The 9,220-nt window shown below is 53.3% G+C and overlaps 2 protein-coding genes across 2 annotated transcripts in view; one reads left to right on the forward strand and one right to left on the reverse strand.

The window, feature by feature from the left end:
- Positions 1–50: 50 nt before the first annotated feature.
- NDUFB7 (NADH:ubiquinone oxidoreductase subunit B7) lies at positions 51–5,824 on the reverse strand. The gene is made up of 3 exons (XM_032265780.1): positions 5,631–5,824; positions 761–929; positions 51–247 (listed from the first exon to the last, which is right to left on the reverse strand). The coding sequence occupies exons 1-3, from the start codon at positions 5,740–5,742 to the stop codon at positions 100–102; spliced, it is 429 nt and encodes a 142-aa protein (XP_032121671.1). The 5' UTR covers positions 5,743–5,824; the 3' UTR covers positions 51–99.
- Positions 5,825–5,840: 16 nt separating this feature from the next.
- CLEC17A (C-type lectin domain containing 17A) overlaps positions 5,841–9,220 on the forward strand; it is a 36,453-nt gene continuing 33,073 nt past the window's right edge. Inside the window, exon 1 of the mRNA XM_032265768.1 lies at positions 5,841–5,915. The gene's annotated coding sequence lies outside the window, so the exon portion shown is untranslated. The remainder of the gene's footprint in view (positions 5,916–9,220) is intronic.

Genomic DNA, 9,220 nt, shown 5'->3' on the forward strand with positions numbered 1-9,220 from the left:
CCCCTCGCTCTCCCCAGCCTCAAGTTGACACGGTAAGAGGGGGCTCAGGCTGAGGGGCCCAAAGGTTTTATTTGGTTCATAGGGTGGGGGACGCACCCCCTACAGGGACACCTCAGGGGCCACTTTTCCGGGTCCCTGGCCTTTGGCCAACTCTGCCGCCGCCTTCTTCTCCGCCTTCTTCTCCCGCCGCTGCTTCCGCAGGAGCAGCCGCCGCTCCCGTTCAAACTCTTTCATGCGCATCACATAGCTGGGGCAGAGCGCCAGAGGGACTGTCAGGTCCCTGGCCAGGACATGGCCCCCACCCTCCAAGCACCGGGAAGCAGAGGGGCTGTTCCAGAGCACTGGAGGGGCCTCCAAAGAAGACAGACCTGTGTGCCCGTGGCTTGGGTCTGGGGTCTGCTTACGAAGGTGACAGGACCTCCCACTGGAAACTTGGCTTGGCCACTCCCCAGGAGGCTTCAGCCACTCCCCAGGAGGCTTCAGCCACCTGCCCTGTCCCCATCTGACAGGCCCCTAGAGAGCCCTCTCCGGGACTAAGGTGGGGCCAGGCTAGAAACCTCAGGGTCAGTTCAGGATCCTGGCCTCAGGAGCCACATCCTGCCTTGGGCCAGGGCCTGGGGGGGGGAGTGCAGACCAGAGATGTGGGGGACTCGAGCCAGCCAGGGCTATGGGGGATTCCGGTGGGCCAGGGGAGTGTGGGGCTCAGGCGGGCCAGGTCGTGGGGGGCCGGGTGTGGGGATGTGGGAGGCCGAGGACTCACTCTTGGTGCTCGCAGTACTCCCAGTCATGCCGCTCATGCTTGCAGGCCAGGATGTTGGGGAAGTTGTCGCGCTTGCACTTGAGCAGCCGGATGAGGTAGTGGGCACAGTAGTCCCGCAGCTGGAGCCTCAACTGTGCGTCCATCATCTGCTGCTGTGTGGCCACCATCTCTGCAGGGAATGGGTGGGGTTCAACCAGGCCAGAGGCCTCCCATCCCAATTCCAGGGATCCCACAGGGACCGAGGCACACGGCATCAGGAAGCCACACCTCGGGGTGTTCCCCATGGACATCCATGTGGCAGACAGCAGTGGATGGCAGCTGCCTCTCTCGGATACACTGTCCTGAAGGGGCCTCCATTTCCAATTTGCACAAAGCCCACTCCAGACACCCAGGCCCAGACAGAAGGCTCTCCATCACCCAAGGCACTTCAACTCCCACATGGGATACTCGCCTCCCCTCCCCCAAGGATGCCTGCCCCAACTCTCAACAGCCCCGCTTTTCATGCAGAGTCCCAGTTCAGAATCCACCTTCTCCCAGAGCACCCCCTTAGCCCCCAACCTGCACCTGGAGCTCCAGTCAGCACTCTTAGCCTTTCTTGTCTGAAACCTGCCTGAGTCCCAGCTCTGCAATGGCTGGAGGCATGGCCTCTCTCTCAGTCTCAGAACTGATCCTCAGGTCATGGACATTATCCAAGCATCCACCGAGCTAACAGAACCTGTAAGGTACTTAGGCACGGGCTCAGAAGACAGCTGGACTAGTCTTGGGGCCCCACTCACCTAGCAAACCCGACTCAGGACCGGGCTCAGAAGACAGCTGGACTAGTCTTGGGGCCCCACTCACCTAGCAAACCCGACTCAGGACAAACAGACCTTCAGGAGGATGCTGACGGGGGCGTCAGGAATCTTGGCAACTCACCCCCAGCCTGTGCTTGGCGATCCTGCACCCCTTCCCCGCCGCCTCCCTCAGACCCAGCCCCTGGCCCTCCTGACCTCCACATCTTTCTCTGTCCCAGCTGCTTCCCATTTGCCAAGTCAGACAGACACATTCACGTCTCAATGGCAGTTGTTCCAGGCTGGCTTCTCTCCCCTCTACTTCCCAGCTGCGATTCTCTCATCCCACTCAGACCCAGGTCCTCCTCTCCTGCCCCTTGTCCCACTCTTTGGCTTCTGCCCCAGCCTCTCACTGCCCAGACCCCACTCTCACAGGGCCACCCAACAGCCCAGGACACCAGCATCCCGCCAGCTTGCTTGCTTCTTTCCTGTGGCTCCTCCCACATCCCGCCTCCCAGGTTCCATCCCATCTCGATGGCTGCCCCACAGCCTTGTTCAGAGAGCCTTTTTCTTTTCTTTTCTCTTCTTTTTTTTGAGATGGAGTCTCACTCTGTCACCTAGCTGGAGCACAGTGGCACAATCTCGGCTCACTGCAACCTCCGTCTCCTGGGTTCAAGCGATTCTCCTGCCTCAGCCTCCCAAGTAGCTGGGATTACAAGGGCCTGCCAACACACCCAGCCCATTTTTGTATTTTTAGTAGAGATGGAGTTTCACCATGTTGGTCAGGCTGGTCTCGAACTCCTGACCTCAAGTGATCCACCCACCTTGGCCTCCCAAAGTGCTGGGATTACAGGCGTGAGCCACCACACCCAGCCTGAGAGCCTTTTTTTCTGCTGCCACCCCGTATGTAGATGAGCCCAATGTGGTCCCTCTACCCGACACCTCGCTTGAGCCCCCGGCCTGGGTATGACCTGCAGCCCCCCAGCCGTTCCCTATCGGCGCTTGGAGCTCCAGGTGGCAATCCTAGACTCCTCTGCTTTGGCCTCAAACTTACAATCAGCTAGTAGCAAAGACCTCACAATAACTATTGTGTGCTTAGCAGTTGGGATACAGCAGGCAACACGATGCACAAGCATCCCTGCCCTCAGAGGGAGACACAAAACAGAACACAGAGCGCCAGAGCGTGTTAGGCAGTGCTTAAGCATTAGGGAGACCAGCCTGCGCAGCACAGGAAGACCCCATGTCTAGAAAAACATAATCAAATGATCTGGGCATGGTGGTGCACACCTGCAGCCAGAGCTATCAGGAGGATCGCTTGAGCCTAGGAGTTTGAGGCTTCAGTGAGTGACAGGTATGCCACTGCACTCCAGCCTAAGCAACAGAGCAAGAGCCCACCTCTGTAAATAAATAAATATGGGCCTGGCACGATGGTTCACGCCTGTAATCCCAGCACTTAGGGAGGCCAAGATGGGTGGATCACTTGAGGTCAGGAGTTCCAGACCAGCCTGGCCAACATGGCAAAACCCTGCCTCTACTAAAAATATAAAAATGAGCCAAGCGTGGTGGCGTGTGCCTGTAATCCCAGCTACTCAAGAGGCTGGGATGGGAGAATCGCTTGAACTGGGAAGGCAGATATTGCAGTGAGCAAAGTGACTGGCTGAACGGGGCTGGAACGGAGGAAAGCAGGGCAGGGGACGGTGGCCTAGGAGGGAGGGAGAGAGTGAAGGATTGGGAGGTAAGAGAAACGCCAGGCAGCATGAAGAGTCCACGGGAGAACCAATCAGCAGACCAGTCAGAAGGGACTGCAGGAACGGAAGCCCAGATAATTTAATAATAAAAAAACAATTTGGCCAGGCGCAGTGGCTCACTCCTGTAATCCCAGCACTTTGGGAGGTTGAGGTGGGTGGATCACGTGAGGTCAGGAGTTCGAGACCAGCCTGACCAACATGGTGAAACCCTGCCTCTACTAAAAATACAAAAAGCTGGGTGTGGTAGCACATGCTTGTAATCTCAGCTACTCAGAAGGCTGAGGCAGGAGAATCGCTTGAACCTGGGAGGCAGGGGTTGCAGTGAGCTGGGGATAGCACCACTGCACTCCAGCCTGGGCAACAGAGCAAGACTCTGTCTCAAAAAAAAAAAAAAATTGTAGAGATGGGGTCTTGCTATGTTGCCCAGGCTGTTCTTGAAATTCTGGCCTCAAGCAATCCTCCTGCCTCAGCCTCCCAAAGCATTGGGATTATAGGCACAAGCCATTCTGCCTGGCTCAGAGTTGTTTTTTTCTTATCTCCCCCATCATTATGTTCAGTTGCACAGGGACAGGCACCAAGGAAGGGAAGGGGATGAGTTTATCCAGAGTGAGCGAGCAAGAAGGGCAGCGGGTTGCTGGCATTTGCAAAGCTGATCTTGGGTAAGGCAGGATATGTGAGGCAGTGGGAGGGAGGTGAACGGACCAGTGGACTGCAGGTTCACTGGGGTGGAAGGCCTACCTGGATTGAGGACACTGGAGTCATGATACCACCTCCCAACTTTCTCTCAAAGTTTCTCTCAGGCTGCTTAGAGGTCTGTCTCAAGCTTGTTGCCCACTCAGCAGACAGTGGGACCTCTGGATCAACCAAACCTGATTGTGTCCCTCCTCTGCTTAGAAGCCTTGGCTCTGCCACCTCTCTCTGGTCAATCCCTATCCATGCCCTGTCACATCTTTTTATCTTTTTTTTTTTTTTTTGAGACAGAGTCTCACTCTGTCACCCCGGCTGGAGTGCGGTGGCCTGATCTTGGCTCACTGAAACCTCCACCTCCCTGGTTCCAGCAATTCTGCCTTAGCCTCCCAGGTAGCTGGGATTACAGGCGTGCGCCACCACCCCCGGCAAATTTTTATATTTTTAGTAGAGATGGGGTTTCACCACTTGGCCAGGCTGGTCTCGAACTCCTGACCTCAGGTGATCCGCTGTCTTCGGCCTCTCAAAGTGCGGGGATTACAGGTGTGAGCCACTGTGCCTGGCCTAATTTTTGTATTTTGTCATAGAGATGGCGTTTTACCATATTAGCCAGGCTGGTCTTGAACTCCTGATCTCAGGTAATCCCCCCCACCTTAGCCTCCCAAAGTGTTGGGATTACAGGCATCAGTCACTGGGCCCAGCCACCCTTCACGTTTTTGTTTCCAGCCACTGCCTCCTGGAAGCCTGCCTGGATACCCCCCAGCTCTGCCTGATTCTACTATCTTTCCCACTGAGCTGTGAGTTCTCTGGAGACAGGGCCTGCATCCCTCCTGTTCCCTGCCGTATCTGCAGTGCCTAATGTGGGGCGTGGCCCAGAGCTAGCGCTCTCATGCCTGTGATATTACTACATACATTAAAAACAAAAACAAACACAGGAACCAAAAAACAGCAGTGGCTCACATCTGCAATCCCAGCATTTTGGGAGGCTGAGCAGGATCACTTGTGCCTAGGAGTTTGAGACCAGCCTGAGCAACATAGCAAGACCCTCGTCTCTACAAAAAACAAAAAATCAGACTGGCATCCGGGCACACTCTTGTAGTCCCAGCTACTCAGGAGGCTTAGGCGGGAGGATAGCTCGAGCCCAGGATGTCGAGAATGCAGAGAGCTGTGATGGTGCCACTGCACTCAGCCTGGGCAACAGAGCAAGACCCCATCTCTACGAACAGTACAAAAAATCAGCCGGACGTGGTGGCACACATCTGTAATCACAGCTACTCGGGAGGCTGAGGCAGGAGAATCGCTTGAATCCGGGAGGTGGAGGCTGTAGTGAGCCAAGATCGCGCCACTGCACTCCAGCCTGGGCAACAGATTGAGACTGTCTCAAAAAAAGGCTCGGCCCAGCTCTGCGAGCCGCATTCCTGCCCGATCCCCCACTTGTCGCCTTTCTTTTGTCCCCTGGCTTTTGCTCCAGCCGTACCCTTGGCCTGGAACGCCTCCACACTCAGGCGGGGTCACGCGCGTCCTCTGAACTCCTCCGAACCCAGTCTAGACCCAAACCCAGACACAACACGTGAAGTTAGGGCCCAGCTCTGGGGATCCCGGGGTTCGGGGGTTCAGGCGCCGGTGCCAAGCGCCCTCCGGCCGCGCCTGCGCACTGGGCCTCACCGCGCTCCTTGCGCTCCGGGAAGCCATAGTCGGGAGGGAAGGTTGGCAAATTCAGGGGGTCGGGTTCCGTCGAGGCATCGCCGAAGTAGCGCCGGACCAGGTGCGCCCCCATGGCTGCAGTCGCCGCAGGTTCCTGCAGCGGCCGAGGGTCACCGCGCTCCTACCCGGAAGCACTGACCCCTCAGCTAGGCGTGGCTTCCGGGTCGCTCAGGCCGCGGCGGAGATCATAGAGATGAAGGACTCCAGAGGGCGGCTCCGGTCCGCATGGCGTCACCTCGCGGACAGGTAGAGGCGGGACAGGTGCTGCGTCCCCTCGCAGGATATAGCTGGACGGGAGAGGGGACTTCCCTGAGCCTGGAAATCCATCTGGGCGGGGCAGAAGGGGACGACGTGGGACTGAGGCCTCCCGCGACCCTGTCTGGGACTCTTCTGGAAGCCCGAGGCTAAAGCACATATTAAAATTATTTTTCATATATTTTCCAAAAAGTATATTCTTCTAAAACATTAAAATTTCTCTTTAAAAAAAGGCACAATATCGATTATATCGTTAATGTATGTAATTTTGAATAAAGTTACTTTAATTTTTTTTTTTTTTGAGACACAGTCTCTGCCGTTCAGACTGGAGTGTACTGGCGCGATCTTGGCTCACCGCAACCTCCTCCTCCCGGGCTCAAATGATTCTTCTGCCTGAGCCTCCTGAGTAGCTGGGATTACAGGCGCCTGCCACCACACCCAACTAAGTTTTGTATTTTTAGTAGAGACCGGGTTTCGCCATGTTGGCCAGGCTGGTCTCGAACTCCTGACCTCAAGTGATTCCCCCCGCCTCAGCCTCCCAAAGTGCTGGGTTTATGGGCTTGAGCCAACGCGCCTGTCCAAGAAATATTTTGATTAAATTTAATATAAATAAAAGTTATTCATAAATACAATTATTATTATGTTATTTTTTGAGACAGGGTCTCATTCTGTCGCCCAGGCTGGGGTGCAGTGACACAACCATAGCTCACTGCAACCTTGAACTCCTGGGCTCTGGAGATCCTCTTGCCTCAGCCTCTCAAAATGCTGGGATTACAGGCATGAGCCACCGTGCCCTGCCAAAAACAATTATTTAAAGCTGAAATTTTAAATAAATTGTATCATAATATATAAATGTAATCTTTATGTAATTTAAAAATATATATCTTATAAATAATATTAATATCTAATCTATATTTTTCCCCAATCTGACGAAGCATGTATTAGACCCATCTGCTGTATGCTGGGTCTAGAGATCAGAAAGGTAGGCATGGCTCCTGCATTGCAAGCTTACAGTCTAATGGAAGAGAAAACCATAAAAAATATGGGCTAGGGCAGTGGCTTACACCTGCAATCCCAGAGCTTTGGGAGGCTGAGATGAGAGGATCACTTGAGCTCAGGAGTTTGAGACCAGCCTGGGTAATATAGGGAGATCCTGTCTCTACAAAAAAAAAAAAAAAAAAAAAAATTAGCCAGTGTTGTGGTGCACTCCTGTAGTCCCAGTTACTTGGGAGGGTGGGGCGGGAGGATAGCTTGAGCCTGGGAGTTCCACGCTGCAGTGAGCCGTGATCCCATTACTGCATCCAGCCTAGGTAACAGAGTGACTCTGTCTATACAAATTCCCAGGTGATGTGCCGTCGCTGCTCTAGGGATCAACTGTGGGAGATCTACTCAGCTAGATCTTCATGTGTTCACATGGGGGAGTGACTGCTGATATATTAAGTGAAAAAAGCAAGCTATAGAGAATAGACAACTGGCTGTTAGAGACTTTCTTTCCAGGGCTACCTGTGTGACCTGTCCCTATCTCCAGGCCACCACGTTAATTTATGATTCTTGTGCCCTTCCAGACTCAAGGGGGCAGCATTCACATTGTGATCGCTATGAAGGGTGCTTCTGGAGTTGTGCAGTGCACAGCCTGCACATCTGCACCTGATACCCCTGTCTTATTCTGGGTGTCTCTCCTTAACCTCCCTTCCTCTGTGCTTCAGCTACTCACCCAGAGGTCAGAGCTCACAGAGAGCCCAGAGAGGCAAGTTAGAGTACTAGCTCACTCTCCTGTGTGACCTCTGGAAGTGATTTTATTTATTGGAGACTGAGTTTACTCATCTGTAGAATGAGGTCCTCAATACCGATCTTATAATATTTCCTGCCAGCGAGGGCTCCCCTCTTGATGGATCCCACCCCTTTCCTGGTTTTATTTATTTATTTTTTTGAGACAGGGTCTTGCCCTATTACTCAGGCTGGGGTGCAGTGTCATGATCTTGGCTCACTGTGGCCTCTGCCTCCTGGGCTCAAGCGACCCTCCTGCCTCAGCCTCCCGAGTAGCTGGGATTACAGGTGTGTGCCACTACGCCTGGCTAATTTTTGTATTTTTGTAGAGATGGGGTTTTGCCATGTTGCCCAAGCTGATCTCAAACTCCTGGGCTCAAGCGAACCTCCCACCTTGGCCTCCCAAAGTGCTGGGATTACAGGTGTGAGCCACTGCACGGGGCCATATTTTCCTTCTTAGCACTTAGCACCATTTAAGCTGTGATCCGTTTGACTTACTTGTTTATTATTGGCTTCTCCTCTCAACTCAGCTCTGTGAAGCAGGGAGTTTTGTCTGTCTTGTTCACTGCCATATTCCTGCACCTAGAACAGAGCTGGCCTGTAGCAGGTTCTTAGTAAATCTTTGTTGACTAGGCTGGGTGTGGTGGCTCATGACTGTAATTGCACAGCTTTGGGAGGTGGAAGCAGAAGGATCACTTGAGGATAGGACTATGAGGTCAGCCTGGGCAATATTGGGCAACCCCTGTCTCTGCAAAAAATAAAAATGATAGCCAGGCTGGTGGCATGCGCCTGTAGTCCCAGCTACTTGGGAGGCTGAAGTGGGAGGACTGCCTGAGCCCAGGAGGTTGAGGCTGCAGTGAGCAATGATCATGCCACTGTACTCCAGCCTGGGCAACAGAACAAGACCCCATCTCTGAAAATAAATAGAATGTAATACAATAAAATAAAACATTTGTAGAATAAACACACAAATAAATGAAGAGGGAAGAAGGTGGAAGAATCAGATAGTTGCATGAAAAGTGCTTACTGCCTGGCTTCCGGTAGGCGCTCAATACATGCTCGCTGTTGTTACTTTCTTCCGGGTCACACTCTATCGCTAGAAATCCAAACAAAGGAGGCTACTGTGACCAGTCGTTTCACCAGAGGCTGAAGGGGTTCAAGCTAGGGATTACTGGGGGTGGGGACAGAGGCATGTGGCCTATTCCATCCTAAGCTTCCAAGACTCAAATGGCTCAGCCTGTCCTAGCCTTACAGAGCCTTGGGGACCTGGGGGGAATGATATTGAAAGGGCTGTTGACTGGGGTGATAACTGAGGTTCGTTGTCTCCCAGCGGAGGAAATCAAGGATGTGGACACACAAAGAATGAGGTTAAGAGTGGAAGTTTGGCCGCGCGCAGTGGCTCACACCTGTAATCCAAGCACTTTGGGAGGCTAAGGTGGGTGGATCATCTGAAGTCAGGAGTTTGAGACCAGCCTGACCAACATGGAGAGACACTGCCTCTACTAAAAAAAAAAAAAAAAAAAAAAAAA

The sequence above is a fragment of the Sapajus apella genome, unplaced genomic scaffold (genome assembly GCF_009761245.1).
Source record: "Sapajus apella isolate SASKATOON/1434 unplaced genomic scaffold, GSC_monkey_1.0 scaffold152, whole genome shotgun sequence".
NCBI classification, from domain to species: domain Eukaryota; kingdom Metazoa; phylum Chordata; class Mammalia; order Primates; family Cebidae; genus Sapajus; species Sapajus apella.

Bases quoted from the DNA above. Each gene is read 5' to 3' on its own strand.
- NDUFB7 (XM_032265780.1), bottom strand. From the start codon at position 5,742: ATGGGGGCGCACCTGGTCCGGCGCTACTTCGGCGATGCCTCGACGGAA. The intron at 930-5,630 runs GTGAGGCCCAGT...CATTCCCTGCAG, and splicing joins CCCGGAGCGCAAGGAGCGCG to AGATGGTGGCCACACAGCAG. The intron at 248-760 runs GTGAGTCCTCGG...GCTCTGCCCCAG, and splicing joins GAGTACTGCGAGCACCAAGA to CTATGTGATGCGCATGAAAG.